General features: G+C 40.1%; 1 protein-coding gene across 1 annotated transcript; it reads right to left on the reverse strand.

Annotated features, from left to right (window-relative positions):
* Positions 1-463: 463 nt before the first annotated feature.
* On the reverse strand, positions 464-26,120 carry ETF1 (eukaryotic translation termination factor 1). Its single transcript, XM_006866123.1, has 11 exons — positions 25,917-26,120; positions 25,653-25,756; positions 9,091-9,266; positions 8,672-8,811; positions 4,805-4,943; positions 4,281-4,471; positions 3,450-3,579; positions 2,717-2,872; positions 2,012-2,076; positions 1,024-1,171; positions 464-832 (listed from the first exon to the last, which is right to left on the reverse strand). Exons 2-11 carry the CDS (start codon positions 25,736-25,738, stop codon positions 750-752), a joined length of 1,314 nt encoding a protein of 437 aa, XP_006866185.1. The 5' UTR covers positions 25,739-25,756; positions 25,917-26,120; the 3' UTR covers positions 464-749.

The following is a 26,120-nucleotide window of genomic DNA, read 5'->3' on the forward strand; positions in this document are numbered from 1 at the left end:
AATTGATGCTGAGGGCTCCCAAAACCTGGGCACAAATGCATCGGTAAACAGATGGAAAGACACAGTGCACTGGCCCAATTGCTTCAGGAGTTAGTTTGACTTTGCAATGCAATTTGCATTCTTGAAACTGGCAGTCTGGAGGGGGAGGGGTGTTAAGGGAGTGAAGTTGAAAATGTCTCCTATTAGTTCACCTTTTCAACATTAAACAGAGACCAAGAGAGAAATGGTTCCAACATTTCACCACTTATATTTCTTCTTATGCAGTCTAAGCTGAGAATGCCATGTAAATGGGTCACTGCGAAATGCAGCAATTTAATTTTTCTCCAATCAAAATAAGAAACAAACCAGTATGATGTCACTTCTATTAACTTTTGAAGGTTTACAGCAGTTAAAGTATTTTTGCTTCTATGTATGAAGGTTAAAAAAATCATTTTTTTTCCCCATAAAATACAAGAGCAACCAATTTTCACCATTGAGTAAAAGTAAAAACTGGGATTCTCTGTTAAATTAGTCCATAGTGGCATTTAGGTACTTAGTTGTAGGCTGCTTCGCTGACACCATGACAAACCAAAGTGTAGGGTTGGGTCTGGTTTTGTTTCGGTTTTCTTTTCAATATCCAATGCTCATGGATTAAGTTCTGAGAATGTTCCAATTGTAAGGCAGGGATCTGTTTGGATTCCACCACGGGTATGCTCCTTGGGTTGGATGCTGGAGGGTGAGGCACGTATTGCCGGACCCATGTCGACTACCTAGTAGTCATCAAGGTCAAAAAATTCATCGTCTCCTCCTTGGTATTCCATTCCCTGGAAATCTACTCGGTACCGCAAGATACCTGGGAAAACAAACCAAGAGTCGCTCTAATGAAAAAGTCCAATGATCATTAAAAAAAACCCAAAAAACCCCAATTCTGAAGCCATGTGCTGCCTGTTTAAAAGATGGCAAGCAATTCTCATTTGAAGCAACTCATTTGATCATCAGAGCTTTTGGCCTGGTTTAAATTCAGCACCTTGACTTGCTACTCACCTCCAATTCCACCAAATCCTTTCACAAACTGGGATCCTTCTTGTGACTTATCTGTGACAATTTCCAACGTAGCTCCAAATTTTTTGTAGTTGTTAGCAAACCATTCCAGTAGGGGCATGCTTTCAATCAGCTCATGTTCCTGTCCTGTCTGCAGAGATAACCATGAGATACATAAACAACAGGATTAGGAGACCCCAAGATTTAGCTCACTCCTATGCCAGTCACCATTCTCATGCATGTGTGTGTAAAACTGTCAGTGAATTCTGGTTTTTGGTGACATAATTTTAACAGTATAGAAATTCTGATTATTTCAAACAGTACCACCCTCAAAGCTCTAGCCTCAATTATTAAATATCAGCACAATGAAATTTAAACTTTAGCTTTCTGTTGTTGACTCTTAATAGTAAGGATGGCTGTAACTACTCATTCAAGCAGCTCTTTGAACGAACGCCAGAACTGTTCTTTGAAGTAGCCTAGTTAGAGTTAAGCCCCTTTTTACTCAGAATTTGAGGAACCAACCACTTAAATGTATCTGTACTGATACATTTAGGCTAAGCCCAGAGGAGCCATTTTTAGTGGAGAGACTGCAGAACAGAAGAGAGGCACTATTCAATCAGACCTTTCTCCCTACTAAAGGATGAAAATACTTTGTCCTTTGTTTACTACACTGTTGTCAAGTGCCATTGAGTCAGTTGTGACACTATAGTGAACCTATATAACCTATACATGGTTTCCAAGGAGCAACTGTTGAGTTTGAACCGCCAACGTTCAGTATAGTGCTCACACTATAGCATCACAAGTACATGAGTACTCCAGTACTTCAAAACTTCAAGGGTTTGCAATAAGCATGAGTTAAGCCCCTTTCCACCGACCACCCAACAAATGTGCTATTTGGTTTACCGAAGCATATACTCTACCTACACTGCTAGAACACATAAAATTTATGTTTGCTTGCATATATCACCAAACCAAGAAAATAATCACATACCTCTTTGTCTGTGAAATGAGATTTATCCTTCTCTTGTTCTGGAGTTAGATAGAGAATTTTCTCCTCTGTAGTATTAGGGGGAAAAACATGTTAACTTGGTTCTTACATATTAAGCATTGTAAGCCCCATGAGACAAGGTTAGGGAGAGGGCTCCTGATCTCATCCTAGAAACCTTTGTAAGCTTGTCAGTCAGCGTGCACTGTGTGCTATCTACCAAGCACACTGCTCCTTATCATAAGAAAACACCAGTCACTAATGGTACAGTTCTGGACCTCATGAAATTGAGTATCTTAAGCATCCTTTCTTAGAAGTGAAGATGGTGAAATGTCTTGTTCACTGTGGACAGGTCACCAAGAAAGACCAATCATTTAAAAAGGATCACATTTGGTAGAGGGCCAGTGAAAATGAGGGAAACCCTCATTAAGATGAATAAGACAGAAAACATATCAAAGATCATGGAGCTGGAACAGGACTAGACAATAGTCACCATGAGCCTGTTCAACAACAACTAACATCACAAGCAGACATCTAATAGTGTGAGCAGAAAAACCCAGACTGAAGAAGTGGGGGGAACAAAGGGTAAGATCTATCTACCTCCTGATTAACCAGAAACCTGCCATTCCTCTCCACCCTCCCTTTCCTACCCTAGTAATCCTGAATGCACAGTTCAGTAACAAATAACAACCTCTTTTCTAATTCTCATACCTTCAGTGCCTTGGCAATGAAGAACATATCTCATTATATCCAGATTTTCATAGACTATTAAAATCTCTACAGCTCCCATTTCCAAAGCCTTTAGTGTATCTTCAACTCCAAAACAGTACTTTCCCGTGTCCTGGCTGATTTCATCAAAGTATCGTCCTGTGATTAGAGAGAGGGCAAGAAGAACTTATGTACTGAAGTTTCTCATGCAGGTAAGAGTCTCATACTCAAAACCAGAGAAAAACCATACCACTATTTGAAGTTCCAAAAGCTGATTCCCAAGAGATAAAAGTTAGTACTAAATGTGCAACCAATTTGAGATGAGTGTATGTTCAGTTAAATCAGAAACAAAGACACACATAAAAATCACATTAATCTTTGTTACCCCCATCCCGCCCCCCAAAAAGCAAAATAAATCCACTGCCATCAAGTAGATTCCAACTCAAAGCAGACCCTTATAAGACAGAGTAGAACTGCTCTTCAGGATTTCTGTTAGCGATAAGTTTTAAAGAAGCAAACTGCCCCATCTTCCTCCCATTAAGCAGCTGGTTGCTGGGCTTGGACTGCCAGATGACCTTTTGGTTAGTAGCCCAACACTTAACCCACTGTGCCACTACACAGTGATAAGATTTTAGCATATAGGCTACATCTTACTCTTGTTTATTCATCACTTTCATACACAATCATATAGACATAAAAACATCCACAGGATAAATTAGCTGCATTTCACTGATACCTATTAATTTCTTCTCTTGGATGAACTTCACGTTGGAAAGGACTTCAGTAGATAACTCAATAGCTTGGTTGAATCCATTTTCACCACCATAGGAGATATCAACTAATTTTAAAACTTTTGATTGCAACCTCTGCCACAATTTAAAAAAAAGAGAAAGTCTCATTAGTACATTAAAAACACCTCTGCCAAGACCCACTACTTCTTAATGGCATGCGAAGTCCAGCATACCACAGTCACTGACAAGAGAGAATATGAGAAAGAAGTCCCAATTTATTCAAGCACTGCTCTTTCAGTGAGTAAATACCACACTAAACACAAGCAAAAATAATTTTCCTGCAAAGGAAAGGCTCTTGCCAAATAAGGTAACAGCTTCTTCTATGATGTGCCTTCTACCACATAACGCCACCTCCTCCACATGAACACTCTGGGAATGTGTTATGGCTAAAACTGTCATAAACCACAAGATCTTTCTGGTATTAAACACGTTAGGCTTAATCAGTTGTGTCATAGTGCTAAGAGGCTCACTGCTTCATGAACAAACCAGAAAAAGACAGGAAAGCTACTTTCTTTCTCCGTTCCGTGAAATCAAGTTCCATTTTTAAGTCAATTATAGCAACCTACGGAACCAGGGGACCTCCACAGGGCTCAGAATGATCCTACCTAAAAACAGCTGATTGAAAAGATGGCTACAAAAGCATGGGGAATATTTTCTAGTAAAAACCTGGAAATCCTCCAAAGCTAGGTTTTTAACACAGGAATCCACCACTGTAAAGGCCACACTTGCCTATTCCCATGTAGATTCAGAGAACGGAGCACTTGTTTCTCACTTACCTGATCAAACATATCAGATTGACTTAGTTCAGTTTTAAAGTCAGCTGATCCAGCTAAAACAAGGCCAGCCACATTCACTTTGTCCCCAGAAATAAACAGCTGCACAGCAGTCTCAGCTACTTTCCGAACATAATTATGTCGTTTTTCCATTCTTAAACGGGCAAAACGCAAGGCAGACTGACCTCCTCTACCTTTGACACAAAAAAGTGGCGAGACAAAAAGTTATTAAGTACAAGAGAGCTTCCTAATTAAAAGATAAGTTAATCAAGCCATGCTGTTACCCAAGAAAAGGCTAAATGGAAACATCATTATTCCCTTAACAAAAATGTTTAGCATAAACTATTACTTGTTCTCAGAGAGTGACCACCAATTCTGATGTCAAGAGAAAACCCACAAACATCACTGACTCATGCGTGAGTCATTCTATGATGCTCTCTTCACATCATCTGGGCTTACTTTCCCCTATGTATTTGTTTCATCATTACTAAACACAAGTGGGTTCACATGTTCTCCTCCTATATTACCGTGTTTCTTTGGAAGATCCACAGTGAATTTGTGCAGGACCTCTCTTGTGTTTCCTTGGAGTGTGCCAAAAAGTGCACCACTGCCATCTATTACAATGAAGCCAAACTTGCTATCATCTGAAAGTAGTGCTGTAAGAGCCTGAAAAGCGAACATATGTACAGTAAGTCCCAAAGGTTTTTTGCTAAGGTCAAGACAACCCCCCAAAAGGATACATACAAGCCATCTCAACCCATTCATAAGCACTATGACAAAACCACTTTGTGAAATAATTTATATGTGTCACAGCTATAAATATGGAGATCTCAAGCCAGTTGCAGAAAAATAACTGATGTCACTTATATAAAGTCCTTCATTATACCTGACCAGGGCATGTAAGTAAATACAAACCTGATTCAAAATCATAGTGCTCAATTTCTTTCTAGTCCTTGATTTGATAGTTTATATGGAGCATAAAATTCAAATTGAGTCTACCCTTCAGTGCTATCCACTACAGTAAGTCAGAATATCTTATGAATCAACTCTATAGAGTATAAGTACAAAAACCACACTAGAAAGTCTACAAAAAGGTCTTCTAGTAGTAGACAGGGATGGGCAACTTGGACATTGGCTACCCAAAACGGGGGAGGGAGCCTACAAAGGCAAGAAGTGACTGGCTTGCAAGCTTTCAAGAGGGCGCCTAGATCCAGAGGGCGCGGAGAAAGGTAGATTCTCCACTGAGTAGTATCCAATCTGTCTAAGCGGGGCTGATTAAAGGAGAAGGTGTGGTACAATGGTGAATAAATGTTATGAGGACTGAATGTAAGGGTTGGAAATGTAAAGGTGGACGTTTTGTAGCAAAAGGAGGGGAGTGATTGACTATGCAGTTCAGGAGCAGAGGTCCCTGGACCCATCAAGGGAGAAGAGTGGATGGAGTGCAAGACCCTACGCAGAGAAGCAGTGATGCCAGAGATGGAGGCAGAGACGATGACGTGGAGAGATGGAGTGGCTGGGGACACTAGACCCAGAGAGAGAGAGGGGCAGGCTTGCAGGGTATACCCTCTGGCTGGTTGCAACCATGGCAATGAAACAATATACGATAGGATGAATGTAAAGCTCATGCTCTCCCATGTAAACTATCACATAATTCACAATAAAACATAAATGCAGCAGAGGAGCTAAGAGCGTCTCCAACGAAGCCTGTATCAGGAAGAGGTTGTGGTAGCCAAAAGAAAAACAACCTCAATCTTTTATGTAGTAGACTAAAATCCAACTGGAATCAAAATTTCTGTTAATTCAGCACAAATTATCCATTGTAAACTGTGTCAAATATCAGTTCTAATTCCACTGTAGAAGTTTTCCCCTAAGTCGATGAAAGGCAAGAGACTGAACTAGGAGTCAGCTATGAATTCCCAATTGTTCACTGTTGACTGATTTAGGTCACTCTAATGAGGCTTCCTTTCCAGCATTAAAGTTCACCTTATGGCGGCTCTGTCACTCAAAAGTTTGGTTAGGAAAAAAACCAACAAAAATCAACAACAAAGAAAATGGATTATATTCTGATGTGGTGCAGTAGGATAAGTGCTCAACCACAAAGTCAGTTTGAACTGCAAGGTTGGCTATTCAAACTCACCAAGCCACTGCTCAGAAACTCTATACAGAGTCGCCATGAGCCAGAACTGAACAGACTGTACTTGACAACAACATTAAGGATTTAGGAGCACAGTGACTCTTGTAGGATAAGCACTGGACTGCAAACAACACCAATGGTTTAAGCCCAATAGCTGCTCTACGAGAGCAAGAGGAGACTTTCAACTTCCTCACAGATACTGCCTCGGAAACCCCATACAGGGTCATTACGAGTCATAAGACTTCATGACACTAACAACATATTAAAGATTTATTATTTATGAGCTAAAAACCAAGGGTACAAGAAATAAAGGTATACAGAGATGGTGATCAAGTAGCCATTTCTTTGTGTCTAATTAGTGCTCCAAAATCAAGTTTAGCACTCTCCTCAAACCTGCTGACTAATGGGTGTCAGACTAAATAAGATCACAGAAACATGGTTCTCCCAAAGAGTTGGTTGGAGAAAATGTTCTAGCAAATGGCATTTTTACTGAAACTTCTTTCAAAGACCTCCTCCCTTATTTCACCTAGGGATTTGAATGGGATATTGACAACCCTAACACAATAATGGGGCTTTCTCCAGTTTAAACACAAACTGAGAAGGAACAAATTAGTAAAAAAGTAGATTGAAACTCAAGAAAACCTCTCCTTTGTTAAGCAACAGGGCCAAGACCAGCGTAACACAAAGGAGATGCTTAAGGCTACAAAATTTAAGGAAGCACTCACTCTTGGGGTTGTGCAAGTGCCAAGCCTGCATCTGCACAGCCCTGTGAGTTTCCACTCTCCCCACTCCAGGGTCTGACAAAGAAGATTTTATGGGCAGCTGGTTTGAACTGTTGATCTTGTGGTTAATAGCCCAATGCCTAACTAATAGCACCACCAGGACTCCTTAAGAAAGTTCTACACACCTACAATACAAACACAAGGTTTTCTCATACACGCACACCTTCATTCAAATAGATGCCTTGCAAAACATGCTTTTCTCAAGTACTTTAGTACTAGTGACCTGGGATTCTGGAGTTAAAACCATGTAAAAAATTTAATTAGGAAGTCCAGAAATAAACAATCTCGTTCATCTTCAATTGGTTTTTGACAAGGTTAACAGGTCAGTTTAATGTGGGAAAAGAATATCCCTTCCATAAAATGGGGCTGAACGGCATATTCATCTTCAAAATATGAAGGTGGGCCCATACCTCAATAGCATCAATTCAATAATAATCATAGGTCTAAATATGTAAGAGCTAGAATAGTTCAGATATATACAGTTTCTGAGAGTGGCTGATATGTTTAAACTGCTGACCTTGCAGTTACCAGTCCAGTGATTACCCCACAGCACCATACTAGGATTCACCAAAAGCATATGTGAAAAGAAAAATAAACTGGACTTCCTCAAAATTAAAATCTTATTCTTCAAAGGACACCATCAAGAAAGTGAAAAGATAGCCCACAGCATAGAAGAAAAATATTTGCACATATCATCTGATAAGAGATTTATATAATTCAACAACAACAATAATAATAATAATAATAATAATAAAAATAAAAGACAACCTGACTTAATACTGGGCAAAAGATTGGAATAAAGAGTTTCCAAAGATAGATAAATGGTCAATAAACACACTGAGCACATTAAGATGCTCAACATCATTTGTCTTTCGGAAAACACAGATCAAAAACACTGAGAAACCACCACACACATCCACTAAGATTGCTAAAATAATAATTTTAAAAAGGACAGATAATTGGTGAGGGTAAGGAGAAATTAAAACTTTCATCATTGGTGGGAAATGATGGTGCAGCCACTTTTGGAAACCTCTGGCAGTTCTCAGAAGGGCAAACAGAGGGCATCATATAACCCAGCAATTCAATCCACTCGTAGGTATATACCGAAGAGAAATGAAAACACATATCCACACAAAAACCCAGGACACAAATGTTCATACCACCACTATTCCGAGAAGCCAAAAAGGGGACACAAAACAAATGTCCATCAACTGATGAATGGGTAAATTAAATTGTGGCATATCCACACAACAGCTTATGCAGCCATAAAAAAGAATCAAGTCTTGATGCATGTTTCAACACAGATAAGCTTTATACTAAGGGAACAAAGTCACAAAAGATCACATTTATGATTCCATTGATATGAAACGCCCAGGCAAAGAGTAAAGTAGTAATAGTCAATTATGTCTTGGGTAGCCGGGGGAAATGGGGTATTTCTTTTTGGGGTAATGAAAATGTTCTGTGTTTGAATTTCTTACCTCTGTATGGAATTTGTTGTCACACAAATACAATGATGTATTAATTGGTTTGAAAGGCTCAAAGTCAATGTTGACTTTCTTTTCCTTTCCTTCTTCTGTTACAATTGTTCCACAGTAAACAACCAGACCATTTGGAGGTACTGCAAAGAATATAAACAATATCTCTACTTAAACCCAAAGCCAATTTTCCTGAATTAATAGAATACGTTTCCACAGCTTATGATCCCTGCCCATCTATATCATAATTCAAAGCATAAGAATTTCTAAATCTTGCAGTTAGAATTCTCTCCCTAATTTTGAAATTTCCTGAGATGCTTCAGGTAGGATTTATCTCTCTTTAAAAAGTGTAGGAAATACCACTTAACTTTCAACAAAAACACTTCAAAGTAGAGAAAGGATATTATCAAATTGCAGATTACCTTTGTTATAAAGTTTGAGTCTTTGTTGTACAGATGTAATGGCTCCCAGGACTGAAAGGCGGTTTACTCGTGACTTAATATTAGATGCGGTTCCAAATTCATCTGCTAACATTTTTGCCACTCGTGATATCTGGTCTTTGGGAGGAATGATCAACGATATCATGCTTGTGCCATTGCTGTGGAAGAAAGAGTAACTCATTAGAGGGCCAAGAACCACATAAATATAGTTTAAGTTACATGCTTTTCATTAGTCAGGGGAGCAAGAATGAGATGACCAGTGCTGTTAGCTGCTCAACAAGTATCTGAATAAGCAGTAAGGGGATTGGCTACATAAAGAAGACAGGCACTTGACGGGATGCTTAGGGAATACTTCACTCACAAGGATAAAGTAAGGAGCTTTGGTAAGGGAGCATCAAAAGGCTGGTATCTGACAGAAAGTCCTATCCTCGGTGAAGATTTATAATCTAGTGGGCTCTTCAGTGCAAGTTATCATAGCAGGATGATACATAAAGTGAAGCATGAGAATTCTTGAATCTGTCAGACAGAATTTTCTCCCTAATTTATCTTTCCAAATGAAACAGCACTTACTATCATCAACATTCCTCACTTTGCTTAAAATTCCAGACACACCAAGAAACCTGTAATCATTGATTGGCATCCTAAGTACCTTAGTAATGGAAAAGGAGAGCCTTGAAATGCATACAAATATTAGTTATAAAATCTCTATCTCTCTCTCACACACACATGACCGATGACTCTTTTGAGCAGGCACTAGTCTTTCTCATTAAACACAGTAAGGAAGCTAGCAACGTATCTTTGTTTTCCCCCACTTTTTTTTTTAATTAAAAAGGTTTTATTGTGAATTGAGTGAAAGTTTACAGGGCACATCATTAGTTTTACATTCAACAAATCATATACTTTGTTTCATTACAAATATTATAATCCCCTCCATGTATCATCAATTAAACAGTGTTTCTCTCTATTCATTTTAGTTGTTTTTTTAAAAACAACAACACTCGGGCATATGTAACAATTTACATCACCAAGGCACATTCTGCAAAACTGTCTCCCGAAGGCCAGCTCTCAAGTCCCTCTGTTTCCATGAATTTAGAGTTCTTAAGCTTCTCCTTCTCTCCACCTATATCTCTGGTGTTGCGGCTTCTCTGGATAGGATCTCACTTGTGCTCTTCTCCCTTGCTGGTCCTACGGTCCTCTGATTCCAGACTGTTAAGATTAACTACTCTCCCGTTTTTGTTACAAAACTTCTACACCTTTACAACTGTGACAGTCACAATTTGTCATTATAACAATTACTCAGTATTGAATCATAAGAATCTTATCCCCATCTCTTTTCACCAGACCCATCCAGACAAGATGAAAAACTATTCAGTGTGGACTCTATCTTTCCCTGCACACTTTTAAACTATACTCCCTCTTGAGCCTTTATTACCCCCATTTTAGGTAGCCAAGTAAGTAATGTATCTTTTCACCTGCACACTACTACCAAGGTATTTATCAGCACCATCAGTTAAACACTTCATTTCACTATTCCTAACTCTATTTGAAGCAATTGTGTTAAAAATTAAAAACACTCAGCAATATTGAGTTTATTTCTTTTTTCCTAATAAAGTGTCCAAATTATCCAGGAAGTTCACTGTTTTTTAAAAACATGTGTTTTTGTCCATTATCCCCAACTCTTTTGTGCTTCAAAGGACACATCAAGAAAGATAACACATAGAATACAAAATATTTGCAAATCATAGTTCACTAAGGAACCTGTATCTAGAATATGTGAAGAACCCCTACAACTCGGTAAGACAAATAACCTAATTTAATAAAAGGTGAAAGATCACAACACACTTCTCCAAAGATAAACAGATGGCCAAAAAGCATAAGATAAAAAGATGCTCAACATTACTACTCATCAGCAAAATAAAAACTAAGCCATTATGAGAAATCACTTCACATCCACTAGTATGACTATAATCATCAAAAAGACAGATAACAAGTGTTGGTAAGGAGATGGAGAATCTGCAATTTTTTATCATTGATGGAAACAAAGACATAGCCACTTTGAAAGAGTCCACTTCTAGCTATACAGCCAAGAAAATGAAAACATGCTCACTACAAAAACGTGTACATGAATACCAGATTATTCAAAGAAAATGCGATGTAGCCACACAATCTAATAAAATTTAACCATAACATAAAAAAAGAATGTACTTCATGATATGTGCTACAACTTGGACAAAGCTTGAAAGTAAGTTAATTCACATCTCAATGAAGCCATTAAAGCGAAAACACAAAGGTATCTACAGAAAATATGTAATGGGTTATTTCTTGTATTTATTTCTCTCAACCAGATAGCTTACTCTAGAAATGCCAGTAAGTTATGTTTTCCTGAGAAGTGTTGATTTTTGTCACAAAATAGTAAGTTAAGAAAAAAGTCAACTTATTGTGTAAAAAAAATCAAAAAACTTTCAACAAATTTTATATATTAAAGCAACTGGCAAATTAAACACAAGTGTGAGCACACACATGATCTTGCAGGCAAAGGAACTGGTATGAGCGCCAAGGCACCTTAAGAAATGTGATGTCACTTTACAAACCGTTTCTACCTGATGCTTAATAAGTCTACAATGTAATAAAGCTACTTTCTGAGGTTACTTTATAGATCAGGTCCTTGAGGGTCATGGCATGTTTAATAGCTATAATTATTAGTGTCATGGGAGAACAAGTAGGGGCAAAGAAAAGAGTAAATGGGAAGGCTGCCAAGAAGTCTCAACTTTCCCCTAATTACTGAGCTTAAACAGTGTCACAGCAGTCCAATATGCCAAATTTAATAGATAATTTCACATATCCAGAGTTCAATAGAAGCTGGCAAGAAAGAGAGAGATTGGAAAGCTGAGTACAATATCAAGTCAAATGGGCTTATGTTCCAAGTAACTACTAAGAAAGGGGAACAGGCACAGTGAGTGAAACAAATGAAAGCACAGAAAACATTATGCCAGCTTTGTAGCTAAAAATGTTTAATGTTTGAAAATCTGAAACCAGGTCCTTGGCAACATAGATTAATATGGCAAAAGAAAGTTAACAAACACACGTCATTGCTCATTTTCTCCTCAGTACTGGAAAGACACTTCATCTACATGAGACCCTGCCCTCTAGAAATTTCTCTTAGTGATAAAATATCACAGGTCCTCCCTGTTTTCTTTACAGACAAGTTGGCTATCCAGTCCTTTCATTATTAAAACAGTCACTCTCAGCAGTCAGTGGACTAACACCTCCAAAAACCAGTGTTATTTTTGTTTTGGGTGTCTGACACATAACCTTTTGGATACTTTCCCCAATAAACGACAAGTTGCTCAAAAGTATACTGGAGAGTATGGTGTGTGCTCTGCTGCCACCCCTTGGATAGGGAAGTAAGTGTCCTTGCCGCTTCAGAAAAGGAAATTTATGACATGCAGCTTTGGTAGTCCCCACAAACAAGCAGAATGAGTGTAAAACAAAGTCACTTTCAAGATACACTTCATATAAAACACCACCTCTTCTCTATTATTGTGTTGTTAAGTGCTGTCGAGTCGATTCTGACCCATAGCGACCCTGTATAGGGTTTCTGAGGAATGGCTGGTGAGTTTGAACCCGCCAACCTTGCGGATCAAACCAAATTTGCAGTCCAGTGCATTAACTCACAGCGCCACACCAGGACTCCTCTTCTGTTACCATTATTTAAATCAGCTAAAATTTCCAATACATTACTAACAAAAACTAGAGTGATTCAGTAAGAATACTTGCTTATACACAGCCATACCCACTCGTTTGTGGCTTCTCATGATTTGAGTTTTAATTTTCATGGCATAACTATACAAAAGGAACTTTCCCACGCAAAGACTAAGTACTCAGAAATCACAAGATCAAAAAAATATATAATCCTGCCTGTGGCAGGTTCCAGTTTCTGAACTGTATGGAAAGAGAACTCCCAAATGAAACATACAGACGTCTTCTTTCATTATAGGAAATAAAGGGGAGAGAGCAATAACAATAACTTTTTTTTTAATTGTTTGCTTTTTGAAGTCTATTTTTAAGTGACCAAACACAGCACACTGCTTTCTACAATCATTTATCTGGCTATAGGTAGGCTTTTAAAGTGGAATTCCTGCAGTCTTTTTGATGAGTGTGTCTGAAGTTATGTCAAACAATACACCAAGGAGGAGAAAAAGTTTGCTCTGGGAGGGACTGGAAGCACCGGGCAAGTAAATTTCAACTGCAAATAGTTTAGATTATAGGTGCTCACCTACCTGTCTCCATGCGAGGATTGTCAACTTATGCCTGTGCAAACATGAAAAAATACATGAGGTGGGAAGAAAAAAAGTTCAAATACTGATTTTACTAGTTAATGCGTCAGACTACAAAGCCGTTCGAACTGTAAGGTCGGCGGTTCAAGCTCACCAGCTGCTCCTCAGAAACCCTATACAGGGTCGCTATGGGTAGGAATCAATTCTATGGCACTTCACAACGACAACAACAACAGCTCATTTTAAGGTGAACCAACTCCAGGTGCCAACATCTTAGAGGTGCTAAGAATCTTCAGGAACCAATGGAGTTATTTCTTAAAGGACTCAGTTTTTTGTTTTTTTAATAAAAAGCGACATACTTTGACTTACAAAGTAGTTTCCTAAGAGATGGAACTGGCAAAGAGGCAACCAGTAGGGAGTAGATAGAAGGGGCCCTAGGGTAACTGGTGAAATTTCAGAGCTGAGAAGTGACCAGGCATCAAACCCCAAAGGATGGAAAGTTTGAGGTTTAAAGAAGTTGTTGGAACAAATTAACTGAGTGAATCCAGAATGTCTGAAGGAAATCCTTAAAGCAAGTTGATGATGTGGAGGGCAAAGCTGTGCCCGTAAGCAGCTATTTACTTTCCAATGCAGATAGGCTAAGATAAACCTTTATTAAGCACCCTTACTGTATAGCATCATGCGGGCAAGTTAACACTCACACTCACGTAACATTCCAGAAAGGACAAAGTAGCAAAGACACTTAATAACATAACCTTGTTAAAAGAGTCCATTTTAAAAATACAAGTGTAACTTGACAAAAACTTAGTTTTGTATAGTAAGCTTTTACCAAGTTGGTAAATCTGAACTACTACTCAAAAGTTACTCTTGGCCACTTACTATTTTTTTAATCTTGAACTACAGTATAAAAGATGACCTGTCAACACTTTCCCTGTGTATCTCCTCTCCCTACTCATTGTGGGGGAAACCTTAAGTTACTGAATCAACCTTAATTTTAAGACACCTGATAGGGAGGAGGGAAAATTATTAGACTGATGCTTCTTTATAATTTAAAAGGAGACTTTGTAACTCTTTATATTTCATATATGTTAGGTTTAAAACAAGCAGGTTAAAGATTTTCCAGGAAAGTTTTCAACCAAGAGACACACTTGCCTGCCTTATCCACCCCTCAACCCCCACTACCAAGAGAACCACAGAGTCCTTGGAGAGGTTTCTAAAACACCAAAGCAAAAATAAACGCTGAAACAAACAAAAGATCCTCCCTTCCTCCATTCTTTCCTCCCTCTATTCCTCTTGAATAGAGGGAGGTGGTGGTTGGGGGTGAGATGTCTGAATCTGATTAAAATATATACCCAAAGTTGTCAGACCAGTTTGTGTAAACACTGAAATAAAAATAAGGAAACTAAAAATTTTATGTTCAAGTAAGAGAATAACCCTCAGTGGAGATTGAGATAAAAAGTTCACACTAAGGAGTGGCTAAAGTGGGTTATGCTTTTGCATGGTGAGTAGAGTAGTTTGAATCCACCAGCTGCTCCACAGGAGAAAGATGAGGCATTCTGATCCTGTAAAGATGTACAGCCTTGGGAACCCTGTACAGGGTTCTGACTTGATGGGATACAGCAGCAGCATGGAGTGGCTGGAGTCCTTGTGGTGCAGTGGTTTAATTACTTGGCTGCCAAACAAAAGGATGACTTTAAAAAATATATATATTTTATTTTTAATATTTTATTGTGAACTATGTGATAGTTTACATGGGAGAACATTAGTTTTACATTTATCCTATTGTATATCATTTCATTGCCATGGTTACAATCCCCTCCATGCATCATCAACCAACCAAAGGGTATACCACCCCGCAAGCCTGCCACCCGGTCGTCAGCACACAGCCCCTCTCCCTCTCTGGGTCTAACTAACGTCCCCCGCTGCTCCATCTCTCCACATCATCGTCTCTGCCTCCATCTAAAAGGTTTGCTTTTGAACCTACCAGCTGCTCTGTGAGAAAATGGAGCAGTCGGCTTCTAGAAAGATCACAGCCTTGAAAATGCAATGGGGGCAGTTCTACTCTGTACTGAGGAGTCTAAATCAACTCAATGGATATTTGGGGGAAGGAGCTGCTGGCCACACAAACTCTAACCTTTAAAAAACTTAATGGTTTTCACCCATTCTTTTGCTTTATTATTTGCCTTTTCCCAAATCAAAAGGCTCTCTTTCAAGTAGCTCCAATGAATCATGAGGTACAGCAATGACTCACATACAGGTGGGAAAAACCGGACATAATAAGACACAACATGAAACAATGTGCCCTGCAAAGTTACCAGGGTCTCTGCTCTCACCAGTTTTCCTATAAAAAAAAAACATGCATCAATCTTCAACCCAGAACACAAACTCCTGAGAAAGAAAACTACTGGGAGATAGGAGGAAGTAGTAGTTGTAAACAAACTAAACACGAACAGTAAACAGGCTTTGCAAAGATCTTACCAATGTGTATTGTTGCCAACGCTTGAGAACCTTTCGGAAAGGAAGACTAAAAAGCTGGAAAAAAATGCCACTGACCAGTTTGTACGAGAATCCCAGAATCCTTGGAGAGGTTTCTAAAACACCAAAACAAAAATAAATGCTCAAACAAACAAAAGATCCTCCCTTCCCCCACTCAAGTTCTTAAATAGAGGGTGGTGGTGGTTGGGGGTGCGATATGTGAATTTTCAAACACCAACAATTATAAAATGCATAATTAAGAGTTAGGAACCACTGTGTCTGGTTTGTTTTCTGTGCCTTAAAGAAGGATAAAACCAAGGCCAGCTAAAGGAAAAGGGCTTCCAGACCTTGCCCCCACCAACACAAGAAGAACCCAGAGAGGCCACTTGCTACAGGCAAGCTCCTGTCATTTACTCGAGCAATAAGACAACTGCACTGAATTCTGACAGCTCGGAGATACCCAACTTTTATCAGGCAGAACACCCACTCCCCATCAAATGCCCTGCCATTCATTTCCCACCCACCCCTAAGTAACAGTACTACTTTCAGGAACATTTTAAGACTGCCCAGAATCTCTCCGGAGTCCTGGTGCGGTGCTTAATGTACTGGACCACAAGGTCAGTGGTTGAAACTCATCAGCAGCTCCCTGGAAACCCTATTCTGGGTAGCTGTGAGTCCCAACTGACTTTGAGTATATATCCACAAAGACGCTTTGATATTGTTTGTGAACTGAGTGGTGCCTAGGAAATGGAGGGTGGGTCAAGGTTTCCACCATAGGTCTCCTGTCCAATTCACATTCACTGCTCAAAAAACTCAACCTCAAATCTCAGCCAAATCATTTCTATGAAAGTATGAGCTACCAGGATGACATGTATCACCAGCTTAAAATCACTCATGTCCCTAATTCCTCCATTTTAAAGGGTGTGTGGGCCTTGGGAGAGTTACATAAGTCCCTTTGGACCTCAGTTTCACTATATTATTGGTTTACCCAAACCCAAACCCACAACTATGAATTCTGACTTATAGTGACGCCATAGGACAGAGCAGAAATGCCACAGCTTCCTCCTATGGAACAGCACTGGGTTCGAACTGCCAACCTTTCAAATAGCAGTCAAACCACTCCACCAACAAAGCTCCTTGTTATTGGAGTCCGGGTGTGATGCTGTGGGTAAATGTGCTTAATTGCAAGGTCAGAGCTTCAAGCTCACCAGCCACTCTTCAAAAACCCTAAAACAAACAGGGTCACTATGGGCTGGGACTGACTTGATGGCATTTAACAACAAAAATAGCTGGGGTTTTGTGTTTGGGGACCTCAGACATTGGATGAATGAGCAAATGGTTAATTCCTAGCATAAAATATAAGGTCTTCCTTATTTATTCTCAAAAGACACACGAAATTGATTCAAATCTACCAAACAGAAAACCAGTTCAGTTAAAAACTTGGTAAATCCTTGGGAGGCTGTTAAAGTGTCTAGACAAAGTTATCAGAAATTGGATTTGTGAAAGTGACCTGGTCAGATGCCATTAGCAGATGGGAGAAAAGATTGTGTTAGGGACCCATCATCACTGACAATAAGGTTCTATATACTGTTTTTGTGTTAAGGGCAGTTGAGTCGGTTCCAACTCAAGACAACCCTGTATAGGGTTTCCAAGGAGCATGAGGACTCCCAAGTTCTAGATGTTAAGTTCCGTCACGTTGTTACAACTCACAACAACCCTCTATAGAGTTTCTAAGGAATAGCTGGTGAATTTGAACCACTGACTTTGTGGTTCAAACAGACCTTGCAGCCCAGTGTTTATCCTACAGTGCCACACCAGCCTCTAAGGAAAACCCTGTAAATAATGGAGTCCTTGCTAGGTAACAGAGTCACAGCACTTGGACTTAGAAGTCCACCTATCTTTCTTGATCACTATGGAAATACTTCTCAAATAAAGCAAAGTAGCACACTTCATGTTAATCTTCCTAATACACAAATGAGCTTTTAGGGAGAGATTTAACAGAAAGTTATTTCCCTCACCATCAATGCTCCTTAACAACAAACATGCTTAGTACTACACCATGTTCTTCCTTAAGTGTATTTGCAAATAGCATGCCTGTTTCCCTTTTATTTCTGCTCTTGGGTCTCAGCATACCTGCTTCCTCTAATAAACTGCGAATCTCCTAGAACAAGAGCTATCTTTTCAGAATGGAAGGGGAAAAGTTTCTCTTTAGCAAAAGAAAAGATAACCAAAGAGCCAGACAGTGTTAACAGGTTCTGAAGCTCGAAAAATAGGAACAGATTCTTGCACTACCCCTTAGTAGACTGATTATTAGGTAAACGACTTCATCTCTCTATAGTTGTTAAGTGCTGTCGAGCAGGTTCCGATCATAGCCACCCTGTATATAGCTTCTAAGGAGCAGATGGTGACTTTGAACCACTGACCTTTCGGCTCAAACCAACCTTGAGGTCGAGCACTTATCCTATGGCACCTTACCAGGATTCCTTCATTTTCTTCATCCATGAAATAAGCTGCTTGTGAGTAAAAGAGGTAAAAGCACGCAATTTATCTATTTTCAGAAAATTTGGCCCATTACTTGATTAAACCACATTTCAGTCATAAATCCCTAATTCTGAATCGTTCCTTAGATAGAGTCATAAAACCAGAATATGCCAGAAAATGGGACTAGCCTGAAAGAATTTTTTCAGTAAAAAGTGGAAAACGTCACAGACATTAAGGAGTTAATGTTTGGGAATAAATACAAGAATATTTTCATTACTTGCACACTAAAGTTTACTTAAGATTGAAAGACAAGCTTATTTTGGGACAACTGGTCATGCCAACGTGGCACACATATATAAAAGCTCTGCACCATTTCAACACTGTGACAGCTCACTGACCATCAACCAACACAAAGCTTTTGAATCTAATTTTAGGCTAACTGGCTTTTAACCAAGACTGAATTTCAGTTACAATTTCAAAGTTGCAAATCAGTTATAGTTCCACTTCAACATAGCAACAAAGATACAGTATCAGTCAAATAATATTCTAAGTAACAGTCTCCCTGGACTAGACTACTATATATCGGTATAAAGGAGCCCTGGTGCAACTCACTGCCAACAGAATCCACTCAATGGCGTGTTAAAGGGCCAGTGAGTCAGTTTCAACTCATGGTAACCCTGTATAGGGTTTCCAAGGTGTAGCAAGTTGGTTTGATAAACTGCTGATCTTACAGTGCCACCTCAGCAGGAGAAAAAAACTTGGCAACTTGCTTCTGTAAAGATTACAGTTTAGAAAACCCTGTGGGACAAGTTCTATTTTGTCATACTGGGTTGCTGTAAGTTAGAATCAACTTGCCAGTACCTAACACAAAGTTTTTGATTGCTTGTTAATCAAAAGGCAGATGGATTTGAACCTATCCAGCAGCTTCACAGGAGAAAGGCCTGGCTATCTGCGTCTGTAAAGCTTGCTACTGGTAAGTGCCATCCAGCTGGTTCTGATTCACAGGGCCCAGATACAGGATTTCTGAAGAGCAGGTGGTGGGTTTGAACTGCCGACCTTATGGTTAGCAGTCCAATGCTTATACAATGCCATACCAGGACTCCTCTGTAAAGATTACAGCCTAGAAAATCCTGTGGAGCTCTACTATGCAAGCACATGGGTTTGCCATGAATCAAGGACCAACTCAATGGCAGCTAACACAATCTTTCTTTGTGTGAAGTGTCCAACACTTCATTTAAGATCCTATTTCCAAAAAAAAAAAAAAAATCCTGTTTAAGACTCAATTCCCTTTAGAGGCTAGACCATAATCATATGCTCATACCACACCTTTCTTAAACATGTACTATGCGTTATTCTGCATCTAGGAATATGGGGTGGGAGATGGTTCTTATTATTACTCCAGAGTTGTGTTTCAGACCACATCCTCATTTTATTTCACATTTTTTTCCATAAATGTCTACTACCCAACTCACCACAGATGTTCGATGAAGCTTATTGGCTACTGGTTAACAGTAAGGAGACCTTAAGAGCAGGGGTGGGGAACGACCCGCCTGCGGGCTGTATAAGGCCCATGAAATCATTTGATCTGGCCCTGCCATGACAACCAGTTTCAGCCATCATGTTGTTGTTGTTAAGCGCCGACTCATAGCGACCCTGTATAGGGTTTCTGAGGAGCAGCTGGTAAGCTTCAATCACCAACCTTGTGGTTCCAAATGGACCTTGCAGAACAATTCATTAACCCACAGCGCTACACCAGGACTTCATCACCTTGTTTTTGTTAAGCATCGTCGAGTTGGTTCCAACTCATGGCAATCCGGTATAGGGTTTCCGAGGAGCGGCGTTAATGAAATGTTTGACCAAATACAGCAGGCTAATTTTCAAGTTGGTAATTTTGCATGGCACACAAATGATGTTATTAATTTAGGTAGAAAAAAGGCTCCTAAACTTGGGTGGGTGCTATGGGTTAATGCACTGGAATTCAAAGTTGTTTTGAGCCACAAGGTCAGTGGTTCAAGCTCACCAGCTGCTCCTCTGAAACTCTATTCAGGGTCACTATGGGTCGGAACTGATTTGACAGTACTTAACAACAAGCCTGCCTTAGAGGATCAAATGAAAATGGTACAGCAGAAAAGTAGAAGCCCAGCAACCCTTGGTTATTTGCATGACAAGATGCAGATGCCAGGTACCTGAAAATGCCAAGTCCTTACTTAGAACCTGGTAAGGAAGGACAGCAACAAAAAATAAAGACAGTAAAAAATATATAGGATGAAAACTATGCAACTATAGTTATGAAACCACACCTTTGAATCAAACTCAATTATGTTTTGGGAGGTGACAAATAAATAAAACTACTACTTTTTAAAAACTTAATTCAAAGAAAGAAAAAGGTTACCTTTTCAGAAAGTGACAAAAATAGAAGACAGTAGGCAAGGGTTCAAAGTGTGTCAAATGGTATAAGTCAAAGTTCTTTCTTTATCAGAGATAACGTCATCACGGTCTCCAACAACACTGCTCCAATGAGAAACCTTGTAGTCTCATGATCTTTTCAATCTGTTGGAGAAAAGAGCTCTAAACTTCCCCACTCCCCATCACTAAGACAGCAGACTGCTGAAGAATTAAGAGACTAACAGAACGTATCCTAGGAGAAGGTTCCATTCTGAAATCCCTAGAGAATATTCAGGATATAGAGAAATTTTTGCTGTCCAGGTCTTCAATTGGTCAGTTTCAACTGTGAGTCCTGAGAAAGAAGTTTTTACTTCTCACTCTCCAAAAAGGATTTAACTGTTTAGTTTGGCTGCAAAGCTGACACAACTCCGATCTCAAACAAAGAGTTCTCTGCGAAAGGGTCCAATTAGGGTGTGTGTATGTTTGGGACTTGGGGTTCAGGGGCAGGAGAGGTAGCCTATAACCTACATTGTTGTTGTTATCAATTGCCATCAAGTTGGTTCTGACTCAAGAGACCCTGTACAGGGTTTTCAATTAGTAGCTGGTGAGCTTGAACTATCGACCTTGCAGTTCACCCCTTTAACCAACAGCACCATACCAGGACTCCTAAATGGTATTCTAATTAGGTACTCATGCCTACCTAGGAGTGTGTCCAGAGTAAGCCTTCCTCCCCTGGAAGGATAAGTGTATCTGCAATTACAATAAGAAGTCTGTTAAGACTTGAAATTCAAAGACTGCATGATTGTTCATTAGGTTCACAATACACAGAACACATGCTACATAGAATACAAGGGCTGTTAGTACTAGTTCTGAGTTGAGGCAGGCACTTAGAGAGGACTGTACTCTCCCACATGCATTCACCTCTCCTCTTCCATTTACCAATTCTCTGCTCTCATTTCTTTCTCCCTTTTCTCAAGGCACAGACATGGTGGTGGCATCTGTATCCTAATCCTGAACCATGTAATTCTCCATCAAGGTAGCACTCCCAAGCAGCAAACGTGATGCTAAGCATTTTCACCTGCATAATCTCACTTAACTGTCACTATCCATCTGGAAGCTTACTGTCAGTAATTACAAGTGTGAACCAAAACTTAGAAAGAATAACTTGCCTTTGGTAGGTGTTGAGAAGCCACCAAGACAAGGCCTTTATAGTTTGTTCTATGGAGACAGAAGCCTTTAAAGGATATTGAGAACTAAAGTAATAATAAAAGTACCTGAAATCTCGTGATAGAGAACATTCCTTTTATCATATTTAATGTTTTATTAATCAACAAATTTCCCTTGGGAAAAGTACTTCAACACATGCAGTATACTTTAATTGCACTCTCCCTAAATGGTATTCCAATTAGGTACTTTTGTCTACCTAGGAGTGTGTCCAGAGTAAGCCTTCCTCCCTTGGAAGGATAAGTCTATCTGCGATTACAATAAAAAGTCTGTCAAGACTAGAACTTTTTGAAGCCCCCTTATGTTTATCTATATTGTAGTTGTTCAGTGCTGTAGAATCAGTTCAGACTCATAGCGAAGGGTTTCTGATTCTGAGGCTCTTTAAATTTTTGAGGGAGCATAAACGCCTCATCTGTCTCCAATGAGTGGCTGCTGAGCTTGAACTGTCGACACTGTGGTTCGCAGTCCAGCGCTTATCATATGGAGTCACTGTGCTGCTCATTGATCTATAATATTTAAGAAATAATCTATTCAATAATTTCACAATACTTCTAACTTTTAATGAACAGAATGTGAGAACTTTTACAAGCACAGGCGGAAGACCTTGAGGGTTATTTGATTGAGCCCTCATTATAGCTAATACACAAGGTTCCTGGTTAAAGATATATAAAAAATTCGAACAGACAAAAGCCCAATTAATTTGTCTGTGCCTCTGTCACACACTCATCACTGACAGTTCTTGGCTAGAAAAGCTCTGGTTATGATTTTACCACCCTAAAACAAAAAGCTTTCAACACAGTTTCTGGGACCACCTCTTGTCCATACACAAAACAGAGAACAAACACACCAAAGGATACCAAAAAACAATCTAGGCAAAAGCCATACACCACCCATCCTCCTAAATGTCCCCTACCTTTCTTGTAACATATGTTCACCTGCTTTAGTTCCTTACTCAGGATACCTGCAACCCTGGTTCCAGCTTTGGCTTATGTACACATTTGTCCTCATTAAGTCAACCAGTAGTACTCATAAACAGGGAAGTACTAAAAATCTGGATTCCTGGTATGGTGCTGCAGGATAAGCATTGGACTGAGGACAAGAAGGTTGGCAATTCAAATACACCAGTTGCTCCTAGGAAACCCTATACAGGGTTGCTATGAGTTGGTGACTAACTCAATAGTACTTAATAACAACAACTAGCAGCGTTTGGGCAGCAAGTTACTAAACCTCTCAACCTCAATCCCTTATAGATCAAATGGAAGCAATACTATTGTAAGAATTAAACGAAATAAAGTATCTCTTAGCATAGTATGTATAACATACTAACCATTCAATAAACTGTGCTTACTCTTGTTCATGGTACATATTATACGTGGGCCATGTATCAAATAATTCACATACTACCTCAATTTCAAAACTACACTTATTTCAGTTTATCTTGATAGCTACTGTATATAAATCAATTCCTGACTTTCACATCCAGAATTCTACACCACTGGGGATAGAGACCTTTCATCTCCAAAGCAATCATAAAAAAATCCAAAACATCTGACCTTAATATAACCAAGACTTAAAATTTTCATGGGATTAAGAAAAAACAAGATTTTGACTAAAAGACTCCCTCCTAGGTATATCAGACAGCTTAATTCTGTCTAAAATGTTCACGTTAAATATATCATTCAGGAGAAAACTGTTCAAGAACGTCATTTTTAGCAAGCCTTATACTCAACTTTGTTTAAAAAAGAAGGTGAAGCCTTTAAAAGATTTAAAAAGGAGCTCAGAAACAAATTTAAGAATGCTGTTACTTGCTAAGCAGTGTTATCTTCAATGTTACTCCACTCAAATAACAGACAAATTAAGGGTGTGAATTTATTTTTTAGATTCCTCTAGGAAAAATAATGTATGCAATTCTGATGTCAAATCTGCCTATGAAAATAAACTGTCATCTAACCTGCTCCAGATGAGTAAGAAAAAATGTACAGGTCACATCTAACTTAAACAACAATGCAACAACAAAAAATCGACAAAAGCCAATGCTCAATTGAAGGCTTCCAGTAACCCAGTAGAAATTCCAGTGAAACTGAAGAGTCTGGTTAATTCCTGGTGCACAATGGGTCAAGATTTATATTACACTCCCCCACCCCAATACAGTAGTCTCACGCTTGGGGGATAATTATTCACTTTACAATGTGACACAGGACCGACCATCTGTGTTCAAGTGCCTATAAGATCATTAACAACGCTTGATTATTCTATTAAGTTCAAAGAAAACGAAACCGCAGGAATAAAAAAATAGCTGCTCCTTCAATTCATATTATAATCACTTGTTTCTATAGTGCCCTAGTGAGTAAGCCGAAGTCCAAGTTACTGAATGAGGTCAACTTTCAGAAGACACTACAAATCTGTCACTAATTTATTAACAAAACACCATGGCATAAAACAGTGTGCTAACTTTGAGCCTTCAATGGAATCAAGCTCGTACATTCAATTCATATGGCAGTAACAATGAAAAGCTTGAGAATGGTCAACCTATCACAGCAAATCTAGTGGTCAATGACAAACCTGGGCTGGAAACCAAAATGTCTAATTCTTGTGCTGAAATCAACTTTCCTCATGGCCTGGGGAAAGCCACCCTGCTATTTTAAGAATGCTCAGACACATCAACATGCAATGCTCCAAGAAGTTGTTGTTGTTTTTGCCATTTCCTGTAAATAAAAAGTTTCTATCACCGGGAATAAAACACAAATAAATCAAGCAAACAGAAATACGTGGGGCACACCTTTCTCAAATGAACACTGGGGGGGAAAGGATAGGTGACTAGTTTTAATCTAGTTTATTATATCCACAACTGACACACCTACAATTTCTTACAAAAATTTACAAGAAACTCTTTACCCACTTAATTCAGATCCGAATTTCAACAAATATTAGTACAGTAGGCACTTCAATAGCTGCTATTGTTAAGTGCTGTGCCAGAGAAAAGTCAACAGGGATCCTACAATCCCGATCTTCTGAATATAAAGACCTAGATACGTCAACCAAAACCTTCCCTCCCCTCACCATTCACGCTGTTGGCATTTCCAGTACAGGTGAGTCCTGAACAGCGAATACCAGAAAGCTCCAGAATAATTAGAGGGTTTAGGGCTCATCTTGAAGATTAAGACCCAGATAAATCGAGGAGTCAGAGAGAGGTTGTCTCTGGCCACCTCTCTTTCCTGCCCCATCCAAACTTCATCCACCGGGGCCTTAGATCTAGGCCTGGGAGGGGGAGGCCATTTTAATGAAGGCTTAGAAACGTGAAAGGAAGGAAAAAGAGAAAAAATAAATTGGGAAAGAGCTTCGAAAGCAAGGCTCGGCTCTTCCGAACAGCGCCCAAGTCGGGTGGCAGCACCTGGGGCCCGAAGAGTAAAGAGAGATTCCGGGGCTTCGGCGGAAAGTAAAGTAGCGGTGGACTACCACGAGGGGGTCGAGTAGTCAAGAGACCCAGAAGCGCGGACCTTTATCCCCAGGTTGGAGAAGGAAATCTAAAGACCACCGCGGAGACCCTCACCCCTGAGTTAGGGACTACTACCCAGAGGTCTAGAAGGCGGGAGTTGGTTACTGCCTGATTCTCCTCATCTGGCCATGCGGCGCGGGGGCGGCCATCCTGAGAGGTCCGAGAAGCAGCAGGGGACGAGGGGGGGTGCCGGACACGGCGCTCACCCGCGGGCCGCCTCCAAGCTTTTGATGAGCTTCTTGATCTTCCAGATCTCCACGTTCCTGTCCGCAGCACTGGGGTCGTCCGCCATCTTCTCGCCTCCTCCTCCCTAGAGCGGCCCGGCGGGGCCCGGAGACACCAGGACCACAGAGTTAGCGCCGCTGCTGGGGCAGAGCGGCCCCCTTCCTCGCCACCCAGAGATGCCCTCTTTTCCCCACCCCGCGCGGTCCGCCGCGTTGGTCGCAGGCTTTTCCTTCCCCCTGGCTTACCTAAGGGCCCAGTCCTGGGCGGCAGCGGCAGCTCCTCCCCGGCGGCGGCTCCGCGGCGGCGGCGGCTCTGACGTAGGACACCGGCTCCCTCTCTCCAGGCAGCTGCATGTGTTGCAATCCGCTCACATGGGGCCTGTGACATCACTTCCTCCGCCAGGGGCGGAGAGGAAGGCGGCAGGCGGAAGGGAGAGGCCGGCGGGTGCG

Source organism: Chrysochloris asiatica, unplaced genomic scaffold, assembly GCF_000296735.1.
Source record: "Chrysochloris asiatica unplaced genomic scaffold, ChrAsi1.0 scaffold00087, whole genome shotgun sequence".
Classification (NCBI taxonomy): domain Eukaryota; kingdom Metazoa; phylum Chordata; class Mammalia; order Afrosoricida; family Chrysochloridae; genus Chrysochloris; species Chrysochloris asiatica.